A 26,144-nucleotide genomic window follows, 5' to 3' on the forward strand; every position below is an offset into this window, starting at 1 on the left:
AAATAGAATGATATGAGATTTGGTACGAGAAATTGTCAAACCCAAGTTACGGAATTTATTGTCTAAGTTACGAAGGAGGTGTTGAGTGGCCAGTAAGCCCTGTGTGGCATCGGGAGTGGTTAAATAAAAGCAAAAATCATCGGCAAATTGAAGGATTTGGAATTGCCCTAGCATCGGTGTGTGTAATCGTTGCGTGTAAATATTAAAAAGTAATGGACTGAGTGGGGATCCCTGCGGTAACCCGTGACTTTGTAGTCGGGGGCCAGCCAGTCTGTCCTGAAACCAATAGACTGAATTGCGCGCATGATATAATTGCCATACAATGTGTGCTAGATTGGGGTGGATATGAAGTTGGGCGATGTGTGTGCAGAGGAGATCTATGGGTACGGAGTCGTAAACTTTTTCAATATCTAGAAAAATACCGAAACAGTAATCGCGTGTTACCTGACTATTCTGTACGGCCACTGTTAGTGTTGTGATAGCGTCTTGGCTGCCCAATCCCAGCCTAAAGCCCATTTGAGTAGGGGGAAAGTATTTTCTTTTCTCTAAGTTCCAAGTAATTCTGGAATGTAGGGTTTTCTCGAATAATTTCGCTAGGACTGGTATAAGGACAATTGGTCTATAAGATTTAGCTTCATTCTTGGGTTTGTTGGGTTTGGGAATGGGAATGACGAGATGTTTTGTCCAGTCCACCGGGACCTGTTTGCCGCGGTATATATTGTTGTATATGTTGGCTATGATTTCCAGGCCAAAGTCAGGTATATTACGAAGTATTTCGTATGTAATTCCATCGTAGCCAGGAGCAGTATTTTTAACTGATTGAAGGAGGGATCGTAGTTCCGAAATTGTTACTGCGGGAAATTCTGGTTTGAAGTTGGCATCGGTAGGTGTGCGAGAAATAGGTCGCGAGGTCACGAAAGGTGGTGTAATTATATCCATGAATTCCGCTTCCCACTCTCGTGTGAGATTGTTTTGTTTGACTATGTGAGGTTTGCGAAAGTTGTTAAATTTTCGCCAAATTGTTCCAATGGTTTCACGGCGATCGAGTGATTGACAGAAACGTTTCCACGCTTCCCGTTTCGCTTTCAAATATGTTTTTTGTGCTTGTGCTTGTAATCTTTTGAGCTCGATCCACTTGTCTTGTGTTGGGGCCCGACCGTAATTTTTCCACCGGAATTTTTTCAAATTTTTTATTTGTGCGCAAGTGCTGTTCCACCATCGAATATCGGGATATGTTTCGCGTTTGATGAATGATTGGCGCTGTCCACAGATATCTAGAGTGGTAGTTAGCGAGGTGATAAGTTGCGCATAAGATATTTCGGATTCGGAAAAATCATCGTCGTTGTGATATTGAGACTCGAACGTTGGTGCGAATAAATCCCACTTAATTGTGGCTGTCCGCCATCTTTTCACCGGAACTTTGTTACGTTGTGGTACTGGATTATGCGGGAGGCTCTGAGTATTGAGCAGAAAGATTGGGTTATGATCACTGCCCCGAAGGTCAGGATCTTTATACCAGTAAAAGTGAGTAAATAATTCCTCGGAGGAAATGGTGAGATCGATGCTGGATGGCCGATTGCCATTTCTCGGGTAGTGCGTGGGCGTGTTGTCATTATATACTATAAAATCTTGTTGTTGAATCCAGGTTCGTACTGCGGTCCCGAGGCGATCCTCTTTGTCCCCTCCCCCCATAAGGGTGAGTGGGCGTTGAAATCACCCATAAAGATGATGGGGCTCGGTAAGGCGTTCACAAGTTCTTGTAAATTGACTGGCGTGATACGTTGGGAATTATGGTGCGATGGGACATATATGGAGACTATTGTTATGTGTAAATGCCAGGCCCGGACGCGAACTGCGGAAATATCTACATGAAAGTCTTTAATTAACGTTAATCGAGGTGGAATTTGTACAGGTGCGTGAAATACGCTTTCGTGCACAAAGAGTACGGTACCGGTATTCGTATGGGGGGAACCATACATATTGTAGTGTCCAACCCGATAACTTTCTGAATGCGTTCCTTTTACTTCTTGAAGGCAAAGGATCTTTGGACGATAGTCCGTTATGAGATCCAGTAGTTCCAATTTTCGCGCGGAAAAGCTGTTTACATTCCATTGTAATATATTCATGTTGTCGATAGAGAAAAAAAAAGATCTAAAGGTGAAAATTTTGTTGAAGACTATATGTGTTAGGAACACCTGGGTGTCAAAGGATAGGTAATCAACCTGCTAGTATTGATAACAGATGGGTTGTGAGCGCTTGAATTCTCTGGATGAGCTTCGTTTGTTCTCGTATATTTGATATTTGTTGCACTGATGCCCATAAGGTCGGTATGAGTTCCAATAGTGATTTGTAGATCATTTGGTGGTCGGAGTGCTGAGCTTGCAGTGTTTCCGAAGGCGGCGATGAGACCGTGTCCGGGGGGTCCCTCCGGGTCGGGTGAGCGTTACGCCCAATGAATTTGTGCGTTACGTTAGAATTGCATTTTTGAAACTAACGTGAGGGTGAACCCGACCCCCGTCTCGACCCCCTCTGACTGAAGAAAGCCAATAGCCAAGGAGCATCCTCATCTATCAGTCAGAGGACCCACCTGAGCCCGGCAAGCTTCGGCGAGCTGCTGTGGTCGAGCGGATCCAGGTTGGCGCCCTGGGGGGTGGGTAGCCGTCCCTCCTACTTTTTAAATTGTATGTGGTTGTATACTGTCAGCACCAGAGGAGGGATTTTAGAGTGTGTGTCACGAAGACAATCAAGATGATATTAAGAATTTTAATTGTACTGTTCATTTGCACTTGTTGTGTTTGATTGGGATATGGACTCTGAACGGAAAAGACCAAGAGAAAGCTTCGACTCACATACACCAAAAAGAAGAGTCGAGAGAAATGAGGGTGATAATAACCAGCTTAATATGGAGGAACCAACTATGGAAGGAGCCCAGCAAGAGGAAGATAACATGAGTATGATTCGTTTCCACATAAAGGAACTTCATGCGGGAATAGCCCGGGAAAAGATATCTATCACCTCAAAGACCTTGATGACAGACATTATTAGCAAAATATTTGCGGAATATGAAGATCTGAAGACTAAGCTAGAGGTTACCCTCGCAGTTAACGATGAAATTAAGAAAGATAAGCAGTATCTTCAAGAGATACTGAGATCAAGAGAAACATTAAATACACAAAATGAAAACAACGAGAATCCAACTTATGCTGGAAAATTAAAGATGAATATTATACCAGAAGTACCTAAACCCTCAAAAGTTGTTAAACCAACTTTATTCATCAAAGCGAAAGAAAAAACACCAAAAGACATTCTAAGGGTAATTACGTCGAACATCAAACCTGCAGAAGATAAGATACGCATCACCAACATGCGTCCAACCAAAGAACTTTTAATAGTTGAACTGGAATCTGACCAGGAACTCAAGCGTATGAAAGATAACCCTAAACTTCTTGAATGCGGACTACAGATGGAACCCACAAGGAAGAAAAATCCTATGGTAATTCTGTACGATATATCCAAGTCGTACAAGGATGAGGAACTAATGGATGAGCTGTACCATATGAACTTTAGCGAAATTATGACTGATGAGGAAATGTACAACAACCTGAGGTTTAGGTTTCGGACTGGTAGGCGGAATCAGGCCTCATCTCATGTAGTTTTAGAAGCATCACCAAACATGAGAAACCTAATCCTAAGTAAAGGTAGACTGTTCTTAAACTTTTCAGTGGCTATTGTTAGGGATTTTATTTCGGTGCCAAGATGCTTTAAATGTAAAGATCTAGGTCACATTAGTAAGTTTTGCAACAAAGAGACAGTGTGTGGAAAATGTGGAGAATCCCATGCAGAGGAAAACTGTCCGTCAGCAAACATATGGGTTTGTATACCCTGTAAAATACGAGAAAGAAACTGCGCTAAAGAAGAATGTCCAACCTACAGAGAGATAAGAGATAGAATCATTTCTAAAATTAATTATGGATAACCCTTCTCTAGATGTACATAGCAAAACTCTTGATGAAATTAAAGTGATCCAAATCAATGCGCAGGGTTCTAAGATAGCAACCCAAGAAGTGATAAATCATATTATTACTCATAATATAGACATTGCTCTCATCCAGGAGCCTTACCACCTGAAAGGAAAACCAGTTGGCATTCCGAGTCGAATGCAAGTCTACTCAATATCTGATAAACCAATGACATTTACTATAATCGCCAATAGTGACTTACAAATATTCTGGTTACACAATTACTCAACATCTCACTGTATAGTAACGAAAATCTGCTTAGGAGATGATAGCTGGGTTTTAGTAAATATGTACTGCCAGTTTAAAGATCCTATACAACCTTATTTGGATCAACTGGAATTAATTGTTACTGACCTATCCATGAATAACATCTTAATTGGAATGGACTCGAATGCTAAATCAAAGCATTGGTTTAGCAAGGTCACAGATAACCGTGGCTTGGAACTGGAAGACCTACTGGCCAGTAAAAACTTACATGTTTTAAATAGAAGATCTGATATTCCAACATACTCTAATAGAGCAGGAGCAACATCGAATATTGACTTGACAATTTCAAACATGAATGGGCGGTTATCGATAGATAACTGGTGGGTTGCTGAGAAGCTGACAGTTAGTGACCACAACTTGATTAGCTACTGTATCAAACTTAAAAGACGACACACACCAGTCAACAAGAGATTAACCAAAAGAAAATGGAATATGCGTGACCAAGAAATGCTACGCACTCTTGTTTCAAATGAATTAAGGCACAATCCGATAACCTTGGATAACACGATCTCTGGAAATGTAGCTACAGTTGCGCATATATTGGTGACTGCGCCAGGCCATATTCCTAAGATGAAGGAGCAGAAACCTAAACAAGCCTGGCCAGAGTATATCATGAGAAGACGGAACATAACGAGGAGACTCAGAAAGCTCTATCAAAAATCCAAGACGGATAGAGACAGAACATTCTATCTAGAGAAGTACCGAAACTCCAAATGGAAATACGGCAAGCTTATTGAACAGTACAAGATCAAATCCTGGGCCTGTCTAGTACAACGGGAGATCCTTAAAAATCCTTGGAGCATGCCATACAAAATAGCTGCCCAAAAAAATTCACAGAAATTCGTCCCTGTACCATTTAAGAAGAGTGACAATACATACACAAGCTCATGGCAGGAGGCAGTAAGCTTCATAATGGATGGACTACTACCATTGGACGATTCTGAAGAGGACACACCAATCCAGAACAACATAAGATCTACAGTTGATGTAACCTATGAAAATCCTACACTGGTGATGCCGTTCGCACAGGAAGAAATCGCCGCTGTGATTGACAGATTGAAAAATGGCAAAGCCCCGGGTCCTGATGGAACTCTAAACGAGTTAATCAAAATTACTAAAAACCAACTTCTCGGAGGTTTACAGACAATCTATAACCAATGTCTAGCAGAAGGGATTTTTCCTGAAGACTGGAAATTAGCTACGTTAGTGCTTTTCTTAAAGGATACCAAAATCCTACAGGCCAATTTGCCTCTTGGATGTCTTAGGCAAAGTTTTTGAGAGGCTGATTACAAAGAGACTAAACGAAAGACTAACACTAATAAGGAATTCCAGCAAACAGTATGGGTTTATTAAAGGACGCTCTACTGAGGATGCGGTCAATCGTGTGATAACATCTATAAACCAAACTCATTATAAGTATGTTACTGGAATTACAATTGACATTAGCGGAGCGTTCAATAATGTATGGTGGCCATACTTACTACGAGAACTAAGGAGGTTGCAGATTCCTAAGCCTCTATACAGCTTAATCTGTGATTACCTGAAAGACAGGAGAATACAGTTCGTTTGGGGACATGAGACGATCTGCAGGAGTGTCAACAAAGGCTGTCCTCAGGGCTCTGTCCAGGGGCCAGTCCTTTGGAATATAACCTTGGAACCACTACTGCTGGCTCTCAGCAGGATGGATGAGATCATAGATAGTGTTGCTTATGCAGATGATCTATTAATCATAACCGGATCGAACAATCGCAAAGGTTTGGAGTTCAATGCTAACAAGATCTTGAATCAAGTGGCCATTTGGTCTGAGGAATCTAAGTTGACCATAGCTAAGAAGAAGACATATCAAATCCTCCTTAAGGGAAAACTGGCTCGAGCGCCTATATTCAAGTTTCAGAACTCTTCAATTAAAAATGTTCAAGTCATCAAATACCTTGGAATTCACATGGAAGCTCAAATGAGCCTAAGAGCTCATGTGAACAGTGTTACAGCTAAGGCCAAGTCAGCTTTACACAATATCTTAAACATGGGTAATACTGCATTTAAGATACCATTCAAGATCGCAATGCTGTATTATAAAGCGATATTTGTTACAACTATATGTTATGCGGCGTCTACTTGGGCTTTCCTTTCTAGGAAGAAAGTTGTCCGGGACCGTCTGAGATCGGCACAGCGCAACGTCTTGTTGAGAATTCTTGGGGCCTTTCGCACAACGTCAACTATGTCAACTATAGTGCTAGCTGGTGTCTTGCCTCTTGATTTTGAGGTTCAAAGACACGCTTCTAGATATTGGTTTCGGAAGGGAGACCAAGCTAAGATATTCATGCTCTTGGGAATTAATGTGAATACCATGCAGGACATTGACCAGGTTCTACAATGCAAATGGCAACAAGAGTGGAGACAATACTCGGGATCAGTACACACGAAGCTATATATGCCTGACGTTAAATTCTGGACAATGAACTCACTCTTTAAAACAACTAAAGGGTTGATACACCTCATTACAGGGCATGGCCCTTATAAGGCATATTTGAAACGCTTTGGCCTCAGTCTAGATGACCAGTGCCAAGTATGTAAGTCTACTGATACTCCAGAACACGCTGTGTTTTATTGCAATAAATTTCAAGACCCCAAAATAAGGGAACTTAGAGCTAAGCTAGAACCAGACCTTGTAAGACAACAACTTACTTGTCAACGAACCTTTCCTATAATTAATGCTTTGGCTGAGCTGATATCTACGCTTGAGGAAATGGAATTCAAACACCATCAAGAGTCATGAGCCCGACAAGTGGTTCCAATATCATCATTTATTGAAAACATGGAACCTACTGGAACTAAGACTAGATCGAGCATGAGACTTGCTGCCCAATTAATGGGAGAAAGCAGCTGTGCACAAAATAATTGCTTAAATGAAATAAGATACTATGAAGAAGGACCGGCTTCCCTGAATAGACGAAAACACTACATTACATCCCTCAGAAGAGAACCCGACATACCAGAATTGGATGACTGAAACCAATATATATATTTCTAGTATCCAGATGCTGTCTACCAGTTGAGGACTGCGAGTAGAAGATTGAAGACAGAAGAGGAGGCTTGAGAACTCCCTATTCTTCAGGGATGTCTCTTCAATATAACTCTTATGAATATCTACTTGTCTTCTGATCTAAGAATTCCTTATCAAGTGCCATTATTATTCTCTTATTTACGGGATCTAAGGGTTCCTCTAATATCTTATTCTATATTCTCATTCTTATACTGTATTCTTATATATTCATTATTTTATTTCTATGTTATATGTATCTTTATATTTCATATCTTGCTTATTGTTTGGAGCTACTCAATTTCACAATATTAATTTTTCAAAAACGTCTTGGTTTAAATCTTAGGTACCAAGACTCAGAGCACTTGCCTCTTCTCTCTTACGTACCTTCTGACCTCTCCACTTACCAAGTTAATCCTTATATCCTATTCCGGGATACGGATACCACACTCAGATAAGATCAAGAAAGAAGATCTGAGTGAGAGGGTACCAAAAGTGAGAGTGGCGAGTGGAGGCGGAGGATCGCCGCTCCGCTCCGTATCTCATCCCGAGGCGATCCTCTTTGTCCCCTCCCCCATAAGGGTGAGTGGGCGTTGAAATCACCCATAAAGATGATGGGGCTCGGTAAGGCGTTCACAAGTTCTTGTAAATTGACTGGCGTGATACGTTGGGAATTATGGTGCGATGGGACATATATGGAGACTACTGTTATGTGTAAATGCCAGGCCCGGACGCGAACTGCGGAAATATCTACATGAAAGTCTTTAATTAACGTTAATCGAGGTGGAATTTGTACAGGTGCGTGAAATACGCTTTCGTGCACAAAGAGTACGGTACCGGTATTCGTATGGGGGGAACCATACATATTGTAGTGTCCAACCCGATAACTTTCTGAATGCGTTCCTTTTACTTCTTGAAGGCAAAGGATCTTTGGACGATAGTCCGTTATGAGATCCAGTAGTTCCAATTTTCGCGCGGAAAAGCTGTTTACATTCCATTGTAATATATTCATGTTGTCGATAGAGGAAAAAAAAAGATCTAAAGGTGAAAATTTTATTGAAGACTATATGTGTTAGGAACACCTGGGTGTCAAAGGATAGGTAATCAACCTGCTAGTATTGATAACAGATGGGTTGTGAGCGCTTGAATTCTCTGGATGAGCTTCGTTTGTTCTCGTATATTTGATATTTGTTGCACTGATGCCCATAAGGTCGGTATGAGTTCCAATAGTGATTTGTAGATCATTTGGTGGTCGGAGTGCTGAGCTTGCAGTGTTTCCGAAGGCGGCGATGAGACCGTGTCCGGGGGGTCCCTCCGGGTCGGGTGAGCGTTACGCCCAATGGGGGGAGAAGGGGTAAATTCTTCGTCCGATGTCGATGAACTAGATGTTGATCTTGTTTTTTCAACTGTGGGTCTTGGTGCCGTTACTTGTAGCTCTGCATGCTGCTCCATCGTGGTGGAATGGGGTACGGGAGGAGTAAGCTTTCCTGTCCAGCGGCGGGGATGAGTTTTGTTTTTTGGACGAACTGTCGCCACTGCCTGAGGCTTGTCGGTCTGTCGACCGCTTGGGGTGGGAGGTTCGGGAGCAAAATGATTCTGTAATGTATGAAAGGGGTTATCCCATACGCCAAGTTGACGTGCTCCGTTCGATGGGGTCGGTATTGGTGTGGGGGGCAATTTGGGAAAGTCACGTTTGTTTAGTATGGGATTCAATATATCTTCCCGTGTTAAGGGCGGGTGGAAGTTGCCAAGAAGTTTGGCCTTTGCTTCATAGTAGGAAATATTTTCTTCCGCCATGCGACTTTGAATTGCTTGTTCTCTTTGCCAGATATCACATTTCCGGTCACGTGCCCCATGGGGGCCCTTGAAATTGCTGCAATGAGGGGGGTTGGAGCATCCTTCCCCGTGTCGTTCTTGGCCACAGTTTGCGCATTGGGGTTTGGACCTGCATTGGGCCTGGGAGTGATTATATCGGAAACAAGCAGAGCATTGTAAGACCGATCTGACGCGCGGTTTGACTGTTAATATTTCCCTGTTTATCAACACTTTTTCGGGCAAATGTTTGCCGTGGAAGGTGAGGCAGATCAACTTTGTGTCCACGAGTTTAAAAGTTCCGTCCCCTTGCCAGATTTTTTTCTTTAGGCGTTTGGCGCACGTAACCCGAAAGGGTGAATGGATGCCATCGAGGATGTCCTGTTCCGTCACGTCATGTTCAATTCCATACACTAGCCCTTCCCTTTGGATCAAGCTATGCGGTATTTTCGCGCGGACCCCCAGGGAGTCCAAAAAGTTACTGTTCCTAACGAAAGCGTTTGCGTGGTCTGCTGTTTGGAAAGTGGCCCGTACCCTGTTTTTTCCACATTGTTCTACTAGGCACACGGGAATGTCTGCCTTCCGGAATTTATTTCTTAGGCTGCCACTTGAAAGTTTACCGATGTTTTGGTTCTGCCCTTCTAATAGGACCACATAGGGGCCGGTGACTTCGGCCGAGTACCAAAGATTTGGGGGTCGTTGTTCCGGTTGGGAGTGGCGAAACATTTTCTCTTGATTGCGATCTGCTTCACTCACCTCGTCCAGATTCCTTTTACCTGAGCGTTGCACAGAGTCAGTCATTGATACGTCATCATCATGTTGGGTTAATGTAAACTCTGTTGTGGCAAGGTCAACTAATCCTTCCGCTGCCGTCCTCTCCCTCGGGTCCAACATGTCTGCATCCTGGGTGGGAACCGGCTGCCCGCCGGATTCCACGGTGATCTAATGGGTCGATGGCAAGATTGAACACTAATATGAAATGGACACCAATCGATGCACTACTCGCTATGTGAGATTAACGGTGATGATAAGTACAAAGAAATTGAACCAATCACTCGCGAATTGCTGCTCCTTCGGATATGTATCGCTTTTCCTAGTGAACCTATCTCCACGAGCGCTCGTACGCGAAAGAGTGCTACTTTTCGCCTCACACGGTACTTGTTGCACCGTACCTGTCGATAGTCTTTCGTTCCCATAATGGCGGCCGCGCGAGATGTAAACAACGTATCACTTCACACTTTTAAAATACGATAACTATTCAACCGAGAGGAATATCGCTTCGTATTAAATGGTTTTAGGTAGAGAAGAACGGCGCTGATAAAATACATACTTTACAACGTTTACTAAACACGTATGGAATAATATTTTAGCTTTTTCAATGGACATTTCCACTTTGACATGAAAAACGTTTTAAATCTATTCATTTTACAGATAATGACACAAACATGAGATGTGCAAAATATCTCGGCGATATTTGTTTCGGTTCTCGAGAAACACGCCTTCAAACACCGCTGAAATTCACCTACTACGTCACGGATTTGAAAACGTCCTCTCCACAGACAGGAGGTCCTCTGACGTCATCACATAGAAATGCGTGCAGGCGGGGCTTCTGCTCGTCCCGTCAACTTAGCATGATCCGCAGAAGCGACGGAAAATTCACTTGTTACCGTGTAAAACAAGTATCTTACAACTTCCCGTGCAAAAATCTGTGCTCCATTTCTTGGAGATGAATTATGCCCTAGCAGTATAGCAGTATTTACTATAATTCAGCCACTCGGTAGAGGGTTTTCCCATTAGGGTGACAAAGCAAACCTTGTAACAGTCAATGGCTGAACACGTGAACAGCCTTGTTCATTGCGAATACATAGGTTAGTTCTGACTGGCAAGAACTTAATGTTATAGGAATGCCTTTTCTGGAATTACAGTTATTTTCGTCATAATATTTTCTTCACAAATTTTAAGATAATACTTTTAGAACACACTGGTTTACACGCCAATTTCTGCAATATAAGAGGTGATACGGTATAAAAAGGTACGGTGAGTTTTTAAATTTCCTGCAGTAAATGACAGTTTTCTTCAGTTAATATATATATTGCAAATTTTTGTATTTAGCCTACTTTTACGTCGCTTTTCCGTTCACTTTGTTTAACCGCAGCAATGAGAACGCACGGATAATTTATTATGTATCTTCTCTAACATCACATTTCTTCCCACTTTTGGCTAATCGCTACAATGAAGATGAATAAATACAAGCTGTATTCGAAGTCGGGGTGTAGGAGTACCCCCCACACATACACACACACACTACCACCAACTGCACAATCTAAGTATCACCCAACCTGCCATGATAACAGACGAACTTTTTCTTCTGTCCCATCTCATTTCGAAAACATTCACTTGTCCCATCTCCTTTTATGAGGCGAGACGGAACATGCCTCGTCTCGTGAGCAACACTAACTTTAACAATAGAAGCATCCCTTTAGCTGTCCCAAAGTCTCGAGCAAATATCCTCCCATGTAACAATTTCCAGTTCAATGAAATGTCACTCACAAGGAAACAGTCATGCCCAGGTCGAGAGTCAAACCTGGAACATGCGACTTCCTCAGATAAATCATGAATTTTGTGTATAATAATTACAACGCCAGTTCATTCCTGGTAATTCGGAATCTGCAGTTTGGTTTGCATTTATAAGCAGGATAATATTTAGTTTTCGAGGGCTGTATCGTCGAAACGAGGAGTAAAATAATAATAATAAAAAAAAAATATTAAGAAAGTTTTTTTTTTGTATTTATAATGATAAGCCTCTGCATACGTTGTTAATTCTATATTTTTCTAGACTTGAGACGAGAACGAGAATTGCCCTCCCAAACCGAGACGGATGTTTATAAATTGAGACGAGACTGTCAATGAGACATTTACAAATAAACACGAGACAGACATTTACAACTCTCAACGAGAACGAGACCAAGGGTGCCATGTCTCGTCTCGATAGGATCCTTAGTGGTGAAGTTGTGAACCAACCAATTAATGCGTTCGGGGTAACGAGATGAGGCGGCTTTTTTCGCAGTACAAAATTCAAAATAATTATATCGTACTATTTCAGTATGGGATATTGTTATACACATGGGCGTATATATAGTTCACGGGGGGAGGGATGGATCAACCTTTGGTATGATTAGGGTTGCTTTATTTCGTAAGTGAAAATCCAGGACACTGCTGGCCGGAAGCTTCTTGGGGAGCATGCGGAGAGGGGATGTTGGACCCAACAAAGTTGTGTGTTTGTAGTCACAAAGTATTGATACTTTTCTGTTCATCTTGTGTCACTACGTTTTTAAGAAGCAAATTAATTGCTTTAATATGATTCGAGGGGGAAAAAATAACTGATTTGATAGTCTCAATGCAGTTTCTTATCGCAGAAATTCCGACACTATCAGGAAATTGCAGATATTGGTCTGCAGTCCCATCTGGTGTGTGGAATTACGAAATTTCCTTCCCATCCGTATCCCGTCCTATACGTCTCTAATTTAAGAGAATAAAATAAATCCAAAGGATTTTTTTTATGAACAAGCGGATAGAACAAGGAAACTAGTAATTTTAGTGAACCAAAAAAAGAGGGGGGTTGGACCAGCTGAATCCCCCTTAAATACGCCCATGGTTTTACACATTATTTCCTTGTAATAATTATACATAAACTAAGTATAGATATGTACTGTGCAACTAATGTAATCTTCTCAGTGTATTTTCTCTTATCTGCACAAAAATATTTGATCATAATTTGCGCCACAGAAATGGAACACAAACTGAAATTGCTTTATGGAAAAGAAAGTTAAATAGGCTTTATAAATAAAGTGAAGAATGTGAAAATTCCTATTTTGCACTACATAGGTTACGGTAAATATCGAAAAATATTTTTGAGTGTCTGGTCAGCAATCAATTTTATAAGCAATATTTTTCGCATAGCCTGAGAACACACACGCAGCTGAACCCTTTCATTTATCTTGCACGTGAGCAGCACGGATATTTCATAGAAGAATGATCATTACAAAGCATAGCTTTCCTTTCTCCTATCGCTCCTTCTTCCATTATTTAAATCGGTACAGATTTGTAAAACTGCTGCACGTGTTCGCTCACCGTGGGCTACCCATCCGGAACTGGACGCTCGAAGCAGACGACAAACGAGCTCTCCCTAAGGAGTGACGTAGTAACATGGCGGCGGCGTGTTTTCAGCGCAACGCTAGCCTCGCAAGTTTGGAAGTCTCCTTTCTGCCTTAAACTGGACGCAGAGAAACGCGAGAACTTGCACGGGTCATTTTTCCAGGGTGTAGTTTTTAAAATTGTTGTAAAAGAAATTGAGTGGAAATGTCCATTGTAAACATGCCTTTCATGCTGTATGCACTCGGAAACCACAGACAAAAAACGACACTTTGTAAACTCACAGATTATATTTACATGGCCAAACTTTGCTCTGATTGGCTGTTCCACAGAATCTAGTCGAAGAAAGTTAGTAGCAATTAGAACATGTCCTATTCCTCAAAACCAGTCAATCAGTCAGCCAGGCGGCCGTGATTTCTACCTAGAAAGTCAGTTCATCGCCAAGTAGGGCATTCCAACTAGAAATCCAGTTCCGTGTGATAGGGGCTTAACACTTGGAACGCTCAGTTAGTGTGTTTACGTTGCTTACCTTAAGTTAAAAAATGAACACATATTTCAAATTCAGAAACATGTTATATGTAAAAAGTATTAAATAAGCACATATTTGGAACAATCATATCATTGATTGAATTTACAATTGAAAATATTGGAACATTTCGCGGCGCCCTGTAAGCCAACCCCAGGGCGCTGCCGTGCACGCTTTGGGAACCACTGAATTCTATCATAAACTATACTACTTGACTACTATATTGAGAAAATTCCAGATACAGCACAGGTGGCCATTTTAGTAAAATGATTTTACACTGAAATTGTCGACAATGAAAACGCAATAATAATAATAATAATAATAATAATAATAATAATAATAATAATAATAATAATAATAATGCTATTAAAAATAATAATTAAAAGTAACAAAATAATACAAAGAGAATAGCAAATTGACCACAAAATAAGCAAAAGATGGGCTTGAATATATTATGTACATTCGTCCGAATATTGAATTCATTCAAGTTTGATAGTAGTCATATTACGATTATTTTCCTGTAGTTTACGGTTGTTACAGTTTTCTTTGTGACGTTTTCTTATGCTTGTAACAACCGTAAACTACAGGAAAATTATTCTACTATAATGCAAGCAATGCGTACATACAAGAAAAACTGTCATATTACGAGTGAGGAACGTGGACATGCTCATATATTTATTTGATGAAATTAACGAAATTAAACAGTTCATCAGAAACAAAGACACATTACATCCGAAGAGCGTTGTAATGATAATTTTGAAGGTTTCACAAATAAATAAGATATAATACTCTAAGGGCGATTTCACACTGAACTTTATGACGACACGCCCCATATCACTTGGGAAGGAACCAGCCAATAGAAACGCTTTACACTGCACGAGCCTGCATTCGATTGGTCGGATCTCCAGTGACTCGCGATTTGTGTCGTTTTTCGTTTCAGTGTGAAATCCCCATAAACGAAACCTATTTATATAGACTTCTAAAATCTCTTTAAAACTAATCTATAAGGACAAGTAAGTATTTCCTTACCGCCAGGTCTGTAACAGGGTTCCTCTTCTGCGTGTGTATCATCATCGGGAACAATAGTGGATCTTGTACAAAGAAGATTGGCGTGTTGTTCCCAACCAAATCAAAGATGCCTTGTTCAGTGTAGAATTTTATAGCAAAGCCACGAGGGTTCCTGCAGTAATACATACATTATTAGCATATATTGAAGATATTTGGATGTTGAAGCAATAATTAATCATTTGAAGACTAAAATTGGTAAACGCTGTAAGTGCCACAATAATTCAAACACCGTTTTCCAAGTTAAACTGTGAAATGTGCCATGCTTTATAATGTGGTAAACGTGAAATGTGGCTGGTAGCCATCTAAGTAGTTCAAAGGGCATGTAAAGAGGTCACTAGTGTGCACGTTCTTACAGGCTGATGTGTGGAACGATGCGATTTCCCAACCCTTTCGCTTTTGCCACTTACAACGTTTACCACGTTTAGTCCTCATAATCTTCAGGAGTAGTTTGAGTTTTGAATTTGAACTTCAGTTTCTGTGTAAAGTCCACTTTATGCACACACAGACAGTGTGGACTGGACTGGACAATTTAAAGTGGGATCCGAACCACTATGAGCCTCAACCGGGTATTGACATTATAGTTTTGCATCCTTGAATTACTTACTCTGTTTAGTCACACTTAATTATCTCTTATAAGTTATGCGAATAGTCAATTCCTTATGACTGTTATCAACATACTACTAAAAACATATTCCACATCATCATTCATCAGTTCTTATACATGATGGAGATGAGAAAAAATTGCGACTTTTCCCCCGCAGCAATTCTTTCTAATCATAAGAAAGAGTATCAACAGGTTCGATATCCCACCTAAGTAACACTCATAGAAATTTCATAAAAGAGAATATAACTCATTATTATTTTTTCGACCGTGCACCATTTTTCATTTCTATGCAATGAACAGTTTGTTTGGATAAGGCTGAAGAGTTTGCACAGGAACGTTTTCCGAAGGGGGGATCTGTTTCTGTAATCGGGGTGACCCTTTCTCAAGACACCTCAATTCATTCATTCATAGCTTCAGTGACCACGGCTTAGACTCTCTTTCTTCTTAGTATATCTCCCTCTCTCTCTCTATCTCTCTCTCTCTCTCTCTCTCTCTCTCTCTCTCTCCCTCTCTCTCCCTTTCTACCTGTTTTCCTATTCCTATTCCTTTCTTTCTTTGTAAATAATAATTACAAATAAAGAACAAATATAAACGGGGAAATCCGGTAAATATTTCGTGTCACTGACGTTCCTGTATAATTTAAGGCACCGGGACAATAGCTCATACCTCCGGGCTCCGAATGTATGCGGGTGGAGGAGGGCATTTTTCGGGGGTTCCCCTCTTTTCAATGTCTTTCTTTAGGGTAAAGTGCCCGAATTTCGTATACCTCAATATTTCACCCAAGAACAGCAACACCGAAGTGCAGATTATGCAAACTGGCACGTTTCTTTGTCCAACAATTGCATCCTTGTGCCTAACCTTGAACGTTGCGTTTTTACGTTGTGGTTGCAGGTTTTTATTTGCTTTCCACAACTTTTGTTACATTTCACAATTCAAACTTAAGGCTTAACAACAAAAAGGTTAGTATTTACTCGCTTGTTTACAAACTTGATATGATCTTAAGAGATTTAGAAACTGTATAACTACCTTCTTTATTAACGTTATTTCAGGGAGCGAGCTAACAGAACCCCATATTGAACACACGACTAGGTTACCTAAGTTCGGATTATAAATGTGTGCCTACTTTCGACCATCCGAAATTGTGCCCCATTTCTAAATATTTATGATATATTATTTATTACCCAGATGCCTCGCCTAAAAAGAAGAAAGGTCGTCAGAAGCAATGAAAAACGCTATTCAAGCAGTGAAGAAGAAAGATATGGGATTTCTAAAGATATCTAAAGTATTTCACGAGATGTGTGCAGGAACAGAGGAAAATGGGTGGAAGACTTTCAAATGCGAATACTGTCGGTGAAGAAAGGAAGTAAAATTGATCTTATACTTTTCCATATGCATTTAATATATTTACATATATTCATTTGAGATCAGTTTGTAAGTCTATACATTTTTTTGTAATGAAAACTGAAATTTATAATTAGAAACCCTATCCGAAATTAGGAAATACCCTATCATAAATTAGGCAACATTTTATTCATACGCAAAATTTGCATACAAATAATTATTTTAAAAAATATCACAAATATATTATTTGAATGTTAAAGAAACTCTGGGAAACAATAATAAATACATGTGCAATGTATGTGAACACATTAACAAATTTTTTTCTTTGTATTTAGGTAATAAAATTATGAATTGTATCCGAAATTCTGTTACCTTACCCTATATATACCTTCTTCCTATTTCATTTTTTCTTCGCTTTTCCTAAGTTATCATTTTATTTATTTATATTTTTATTTCTCCTTCCGTTTTTCTGTCTCTTTCTTTGCTGCTTTCCTCTCACTCTTTTCCCTCTGTTTCTGTAACTAGTTACTTCACTTTCACTTTATTTCCTTCTCTCGTTCACTATATTTCTATACATCTCTCTCCCTCGCGTGTCCGCGTGTTATTGTTATTCTATTATAAACGTTCCTTATAATTTCCCCTGCAGCCATTTGGGTGGGTTTCCACTATTTTACGAAGGAAGCTAGAGCTCACCCTCGCTCACCCTATTGCCTTGACCTATGCCCTGGTGGAATATGTCCCACACGAACTTTTCTTTGGAACGTCACTACTTCGGCTCTTCCAGTGATCTCGTACATCAGCGAAACTTCATTTTTGATTCACGTTTTTATTAAGTGAGAAAATTTAGTGTGTCTTAACAAATCATACCTCACAGTATCTGCAGACCCTCTCTCTCCCGTGACCACTGAAAATCTGACCGCAATGGGTGTGCGCTTCCCAATTTCGGAAAACAAACATGCTTTCGTGTATTTGGTTATGTCATGTGTTACCTCAAAGTATCCAAATGCACCTGTAATGAAACAAAAAAAAATCTTATTTAGTTTACTACAAACGTGCTCATGAAAATTTCAATTAAGTGCGACATAAAAATGAACTTATTTCTACAATGCAAAATGACTGAGGGACATCACCGTTCGTAATCATAATCATAATCTTTATTCATCCGTTGGACCATTGTTTCATGGGTATGGATTTCGTCAGATATATGAAAATATAATGCAAGCTATGGTATACAAGCTATTAAAGTATAACAACAAAAGATTTTACATGCTGCATATAATGTTATGTGATAAAGAATAAAAAAATAAATAAAAAAACATAAATTGTACATTACATTAACAATATTAAAAAAAATGATAAGCATATATACCTGTAATATATATATATATACTCAAATTTTCTTATCTGAGAGGAAAGGGACGTGTTCACATTGATTGCAGGAAGTAGGAGAAAATATGAAATTTAAATCGGCATATTGATATTTGGAGACATTTAAGAGATATACAGAACGTTTATCCTATATGCTACCATTATAGTGACGGATACAGAAATGACATTTCAAGTGAGTGAGTCAAAGGAGCGTGGGTGATGCAATCAGCTGCTTGCCATGTAATGCTTCCTCCTGCGTTGTCAAAATGGGTGGCGTTCTTCAACACATCATCGTCACTTATATTAAATGCCAATCAGGCCCGTACCCAGGATTTATTTGAGGGAGGGGCCAGATCCGAAAATTTTTATTACCTTAGATTTAAACATGTCAGTAAGTATTGCAGACGCAAAAGGAAGAATTATCATGACTCTTCAATGGTGCTGGTTCAGTTCCGATTAGCCTATCATGAGCATAAAGTGGACGGCTTCTCGAGCCTGTTGAGTGATAGGTATTTCAAGTGCTTTGTGCATTTAATTTATAAATATATTATTTTCTAAACATAGAATTCGAAGCCGGAACCCCTTGCATCACAGCAAGCTATCATAACCACTCAACCACAGTGGGTGGCGAAATGCAGTCGAAGTATTAAATGTGACCGACCACCAATGCTATGGTAATATTGCAGCAAGAGCTAAAACGTGCCATTGTAGAGTTGCAACATTATGATCCAAAGTAACGGGAGAAAATTCACTCCCCTCATCCCAATTGTCAGCCACACAGTCGCTTACAGACAAAGCTGTCACCCGGTGTACAGCTTAGTGCTTATTGTTTACATTCAATTTTCCGAAGTATTCGAATAGTTCTGTGTTCCGCAAATTAACAATATTTTCAAATTTCCTTTAATTTTCTTATACCAGCAACATCGAACAGTCATGATAATTCTATGTTTAGAAAATAATATATTTATAAATTAAATACGTATTAGCAATTGTTATTGCAATAAAGAACATGTCTAAATGTGAGTTAACAAAAAAGGGGCATTTTCATATCACGACTGCAGTTCGAAAATAGGGATTAAAAGGAACGTATTGTTACGACTAAATCGATAAATCTGGATGTCTAGTCTGGTAGCCTTGCATCAATGGTAAAAAACTAAAGCTACCCAATATTGCAGACTTCTGGAGCCTGTCCCTCCGCACAACAAACAAATTCATTTATGCAAGAACAAAATTTAAATTTTTACAAATTTTGAAAATCATCGATGTTAGTTTTTATAGATTCACATTTAAATATTTCATACACCGAGCGGGGGGGGGGGGGTCATGCCCAACATGGCCCCTCCGCTGGGTACGGGCCTGGTACCAATTGTTTTTGTAACAGGATAAAGGGAAAAACCGTAGATATAGCAAACAGAAACATAGCTGTGAACGAGGTAAATTTCTTAATAACGAAGCAAGGGAGAAAAGTTTTAAATGTGGCAACACGGGACAATCGGCCTGGATGCTAGATTCTAACTGATCCTCCCACTCTATGATTCCACCACCCCTGTGTACGGATACAGCCAGAGCGTGGTGCTGATCACATCACTTCCACAAATGGTCGAGATTATGAATGCGTGCATGGGATCTGTAGCTCTACCCTTTACTGTAAATCAATGGAATGAATGTATTTCGTATTTCAAAGTATAATTATACCAGTTGTGGGGGGAAAAAAAACACTACTTGACTATGAGTTTGAAAAACAAAAAATACGATATTTGTGTACGTTTTTTACGATGTCGTGAAAGAAATATTAATTTGATTTGAAATTCTGAAAAGGGCCAGGCCTAGCCGTCATCAGGAGCGGATCCACGGGGAGGGCGATTGCCCCTCCCAACTGCCATGCTTTGGATATACCTAATTATGCCTAATTATGTCTAGCAATATTCAAGACTCGTTCGTTCTGTTTCTTTATCACCACGTTTAACAGGCTCGAGAAGTCCACTTTATGCTCATGATAGGCTAATCGGAACTGGACCTACAGTTTAAATTTGGATCAGAACGAGTCTACAAGATGCGCTAAAAAGGGAATCGGAGCTGAGACCACTGCAGAGAATGCGTTTTTATTTCTTTGTTTATTCTTTTTACTTCTCATATCTGACCTTCAGTTCAGCGTGAAAATGGGAGGAATCATAAAAATAACGGAGGTGTAGCAATGGGTGGGTGAAGTGCAGTGGCGCAACCACAAGGAGGGGGCAGGGGGCATTGTCCCCTCCAACCTTGGACGGAAATGAGTTCTAGGGGGCGAGGGGGGCAAACATTGACGGCCAAGTGTAGCTGCAGGGGGCAATTACCGCCCACAACTTCAAATTTTATGCAAATAAAAACTATTCGTAAAATTTTCTTGCTCGCTTCGCTCTCAATGCCTTCCTTTCTCGGTCTTATCAAGTTCAGAACGGTAGTAAGGGGAGCGGTGGGAGTCGGCCCTGGGCACCGAACGATCTAAATGAAAATAAGTTGTAAAATTGATTGATTGATTTGAGGATTTAAGTCCGCTTTACGCACAGAAAGGGTAATCGGGACTGGACCTACAGTTTAAAGTGTGACCCGAACCACTGTGCCATGTGCCTCCACCGGGTATCGAATCCGGGACCCCTTGATCACAAGGCGACGATGTTACCACTACACCACCAGGGAGGCACAAAAGTTGTAAAAGAGAGAATGCATTGGCGTCCCGAGAAATTATTTGCGCCCTATTAAATCAATATTGCTTTCAGCCTGCAAAAAAATTGGTTCCAAACATTTTCTTGCTCGCTTCGCTCGCGATATAGCCTAGAATTCCCAGACAGACAAATTAGACTTGTGTTAATTGATTTTTGTCTTAAATGCATGAACAATTGTTTGGAGGAAAGGGGGCGTGCACATTTGAGAGACAACTTATGTAATTTTTTCTGTTGGTTTATTGTGAGATGGATGAATTGGTTGTGTAATGTATTTAAATAATATATATTGTAATATGCATTAAGGAAACTTTCAATACGCACACAATTTAGTGTCCACGTCGCTCCATGTTTCATATGTGTGAAACACATATCGTGCATAAAAGTTATACATGTTAATGTAAAAAATAATTATATTTGGAATGCATTTATCAAGCATTTTCTGTCTTTCAAAAATAGTTTGTGTGCTTGTTTTCCATTATTAATGTGAAATTGGACGTTACTACTACTACTACTACTACTACTACTACTACTACTACTACTACTACTACTAATAATAATAATAATAATAATAATAATAATAATAAATGTTGGTTCTGGGTTCGAATCCCGGCTTGGGCATAGATGTTTGTGAGTGTCCATTCATCAATTTCATCATATCATCACTCATCCCCATCTTCGCAAATTAGCCAAAAGTGGCACAAAAGTGGCAAAAGACTAATGTTATTATTATAAACATTATTAATGTTAGCATTATTTTTATTAAAATTATTATTATTACTATTATTATTATTATTATTATTGGTACGTTTATCCTGGTATTTCCCCCCCCCCAAACAAAAATTCGTGGTTGCGCCTCTGGTGAAGTGGGCGAGCCCCCGGTGCCTTGCGTCCCATGGGCTTATTATTATTTTTTTAAATGTAATAAATAGAAGTGAAAAAGATAGATGGAAAAGGCTAATTTTTGTGGCCGATAAAACCACAACATTTAACGGGTTATAAATTCTAGTGAAACATTACACTTTGATTGAATACGTCAATTACTTAGAATTTTAAATAAACCGAGTGGTAGCCGTCTGATTTTAGAATATCCAGGAAGCCAAACATAAACAATGAAACGTTCTCTTACAAAGGTTGATAAGCATAAACACCATTCTTGACTTCTCATAACTTAGCGGTTCGAGAACATCGAGGAAAAAACAACAGAAAATTAAGGAAACTTCACGTATTTGGTGAAATTTCTTTCGAAATATGATCAATTACCACAAGAACATTTCAGACGAATACAATAAAATGAAATTCACAATAATTATCCACGATCTGAGATTCAAAATGAACTGATACAGGTTAAGAGCAACGATGTCAAAATGGCTATATTAAAAAAAAAAAAGTAAAATTAGTTAAGTACAGAGATTTGCTAACTTCACGTTCAGTTTCAATATTTACTTTCTTTAAGTTCGAAACTTATTCTTTTACATTTTAGATTATTTTGTAAATGAACGTGACCTAACACAAAACAGCACAACAATGTTTAACATGCAACAGTTATTGTTCATTGTTGAAGTTCGTTTCAGTAGCTATGAAACTACATCCAAAAACTGACGATCAGACACGCATGAGAATTATTAAATCTTCAATATAGGATTTCCATTCAAAAGTGGAGGGATGCTGACAGCTGCAGGATAGTACGTAAGTTTTTGAATTTTATCATTTTTCAGTCGTTTTTCTGTAATTCCTGGCTAATAGCGATGATGGTGATGAGTGATGATGAGATTGAATTAATGAAAGGGCACTTCCAAGGACACCCATGCCCAGATCGAGATTAGAACACGGGAACTCCTCTGGCAAGATCGAAAGTACGCCACTTAACACACTCGGTCACCGAACCGGCGTGTTTATGTTTCAAATGCTACATTGATTTGGCTTACTTTTCATCCCTTTTCTGTCACTCTTGGCTACTCTCGAAGATGAAGATGATGGGACAGTCATAAAGAATACCCATTTCCAGGCCATCATTCGAACCCAGGAGCCTTATTAATGCTATATATGTTCAAAAGTGTTTGTCTGTAAAATACATAAACGCTGTGGCCAACAGGTCTTAGAGTGCCAAAGCCTGCCAACCAGATTTCAGTTAGATGGCGCCTAGTGAACTCATAGAATCCCATCACCGCTGCTGTATTCAGCTTGATAGGTTAGATTGCAGATTGAATGCTAGTTATTCTCTTTATCTGCTATTTTATCTACTAGTTATATCCTGTGTGTTATATTTTGTGCTAACAAAATATAACACACAGGATTGTCCTGAAGTAACTTGGATTCTTGCTATAACACGATTATGCCTTGTTTCCATACCATATTAAACATACTTTGCTAACGAAGGCAGTTTTCTTATCTTTTTTAAAACTAAAAGCACTATACACGTTAAGTTTCCACCCTATATCTCATGGATTCCTGTTATTTGGATGGCAAGTAAAACTGTAGGACCTCTCCCGATAAGGTTTTTCCCTACCGTTTGGTAGGAGACGCCGTGGAAGTTCCACCTAGGACAATGGGCCTGCCTCTGCGTTGGTGGCCCTATACTATGGTGTGATAGTACATGGCGTTTTCCGAGCTGTACGAGTTCGTCAGCTCTGGAATATTGCTGGGTCGGGAAGGTCCTACTGTGGCTCAGCATCCACTGTTGTTATGCTGGGGCGAACTTTGCCAGCTTACCACGGTACAATTACAGTAATAGCAGTAATCCCTGAGATCTTCCATGTCACTTCAGGAAAATGTAGCTATGTAATAAAGTAAGTCTCGATAGCCAGTGTGTGTGTGTATGCAAATAGTAGGTATGTAATGTAAGACCACTAACGGTTTTTCCTTTTGGGTTTGTAGGTTAGTTGACGGATAGGTATTTCAAGTACTTTGTGCAATTTTTATTGCCTTAGATTTAACCATGTTAGTATTGCAGACTCAAAAGGAAGAATGGTGTATTATAAGAGACCGCTATGCACATGAAAGCGAGATCTTGTCATACATAGATGCAATCGACATTTATATCGAGTGTATTTGCATATATATTTGTATCAAGTCGATTGCAGTTGGTTCTCCGGCGCTAGGCTGTAAGGTACAAATGGCCTTGCGTCCCTCTTCCAACTGAAAAAAAGAGGCCCTCACAGATGGTAGAGACGTTGACGGCGTTGTGAGGCTTTGAACTGACATCTACCTGTACCAACCAAGCCTCATCTTTTCAGGATCTTAAGAGACATATAGGTATTGCCCAGGAACCCTCGACAGAATTATGGAAGCTATTGCACAAAGAGGAAAGCATATCAGATGCCCTAACTTCACGGCCTCAAAATCAACAACACAAGGATGTTCACAGAGACGAATTCTAGGTCCAGAATTGTGGAATCTAAACTTGGAACCATCTCTAGAAAAATTAGGAAATATTTTGCGATCAAAAGCACGACTATGCAGATGACGTAATAATTGTAATATAAGGTAATTCAAGAACAGAGTTGGAAAGGAAGTCCAGTATTAGGCTACAATAAATTATTTCGAGGACTTGTGTGATACGGCGAAATTGATGATTGCCACCCAGAACACCCCTTTATAATCCTAAAGGGTAAGCTGAATGCTAATAAACACTCACAGACGTAACTCAGAGAAAATTTTTAGAAGAGTAAAGGAAGCTAAATATCTAGGTGTGAAATTACGAGAAATGCAACGATGACATGGATTATGTAACTTCAAAAGCTGAGCCTGTAATAAAAATTGGTAGCACTCGTACATTCAAACTCCCTATGTCGCTTATAAACCCATACATATGCATAATCTATAACGCGATTGTTCTTTCGACGGACCAATCTGAGTAGACTACCTAAAATATACTAAAATAACAATTTACTTCACTCTGGACCCCTTAAAAAAGGTAATCCGCAGAGCATATGTGTCTCCTGCTAAAAGAACCATATAATATTGTTAATATAAAACAGTGCAATTGTAGGTTCGGTTCGGTACCCGACTCTGAAATTCGCCCCTCCCAACAGTAATTTCTGGATCCGCCACTGCTCGTCATACCCGCTAGAACTGATGCCCTCCTTGATTTGGTAGTATGTTCTAACTAATAGATTACTCCAATAAAAATTTCATGAAAAATTACTGATCCTTACAAATCAGTCGTTACAAGCGAAACTACATTATAGCTAATGTGTTTGGCTTACCCTGTTGTCCTTCCCGCAATAGCGACGGCTCGACAGTTCATGGGCTAATCAGAAACGAGAAAGTCACGTGCTAGAGAGCGTGTAGCGAATGGAAAGCACAGGGGCAGGGCTTACGCTAACGCTGTTGGTGTGTACGGTTATAGATCGCTTAATTCACATGAACTCTCCAGCGTAACCATTACCAGTGCGTAGTCAGAGATCGGTTAGTTCATCGAACTCTCCAGCCAAACTATTGCCTATTTCGGGGGGAGCAGGAAAAGGTTTTATAAGTTCTTGCCTTGAGTCATCTCACCCAACAGGTCGGTAGGTGCCAGGACTTGCCCCGAGTTGATACCTGCTCGAAAAAGGTTTCATAAGTACGCTAACGCTGTTGCCAAATTGTGGTTTAAATCTCATGTATTTTGTTTTGTCTTATCGGAGCAGTTTGATTTCCTAAATTTTGTCGATGGTTGTTATGTCCTGTTCGTAATTTGTGCATTCCAGTGTAGCTTATGCTCAGCATGGTTCTCCCCCTGACGGAGATTGACTCAGTCTGCATGGTAGTTTCTGCTCGATAAGCCAACGGTCGGCAAGAGAGTGGACAACAGGTTACGCCAAATTAGATTTACACGTACTTCACTTAGATGCACCTCACCTGATCCTTTAGCATGGACAACTCTTTCTGGTATTCTTTCCCTATCAAAGTGGGCCATGATGTCCAAAAACGCCGTATCTTGTAGTACCATTGGTCCTTTCGGCCCAACAGTGAGAACGGCTCTTGCATTTGAAATAGGAGCTCCAAGACTAGTTGTCAAAGTTTTCCTCTCCTGTAAGGAAATCATAAAAGACGTATTAGGATTTCTTCTGCCACCATCAGCTGTTAGAAGGGTAGAATGGATTAGTTAACTATTCTCCCCAGAAATAAACATAGTTCATTTGACTGGACGCACAAATACACTCCTCACAAAAAGTTTGGAATATTGTTATATTAGGTAATAGGTGATAGACGCGGTCTTGGAATGCAACAACACATGGTATCTGTCTGCTGGATGTTGTCATGG

General features: G+C 39.9%; 1 protein-coding gene across 1 annotated transcript in view; it reads right to left on the reverse strand.

The window, feature by feature from the left end:
• The window catches only part of LOC145991725 (catalase-like), a 69,442-nt gene extending 43,502 nt beyond the window's left edge, over positions 1–25,940 (reverse strand). Inside the window, exons 1-3 of the mRNA XM_083127780.1 lie at positions 25,739–25,940; positions 17,697–17,838; positions 14,846–14,996 (exon numbers count right to left, since the gene is read on the reverse strand). Coding sequence (XP_082983906.1) covers positions 14,846–14,996; positions 17,697–17,838; positions 25,739–25,925 — 480 coding nt within the window. The 5' untranslated portion in view covers positions 25,926–25,940. The remainder of the gene's footprint in view (positions 1–14,845; positions 14,997–17,696; positions 17,839–25,738) is intronic.
• Between the last annotated feature and the right edge of the window lie 204 nt (positions 25,941–26,144).

This window comes from Lepisma saccharinum, chromosome 8 (genome assembly GCF_977018435.1).
Source record: "Lepisma saccharinum chromosome 8, izLepSacc3.1, whole genome shotgun sequence".
In the NCBI taxonomy this organism is placed as follows: domain Eukaryota; kingdom Metazoa; phylum Arthropoda; class Insecta; order Zygentoma; family Lepismatidae; genus Lepisma; species Lepisma saccharinum.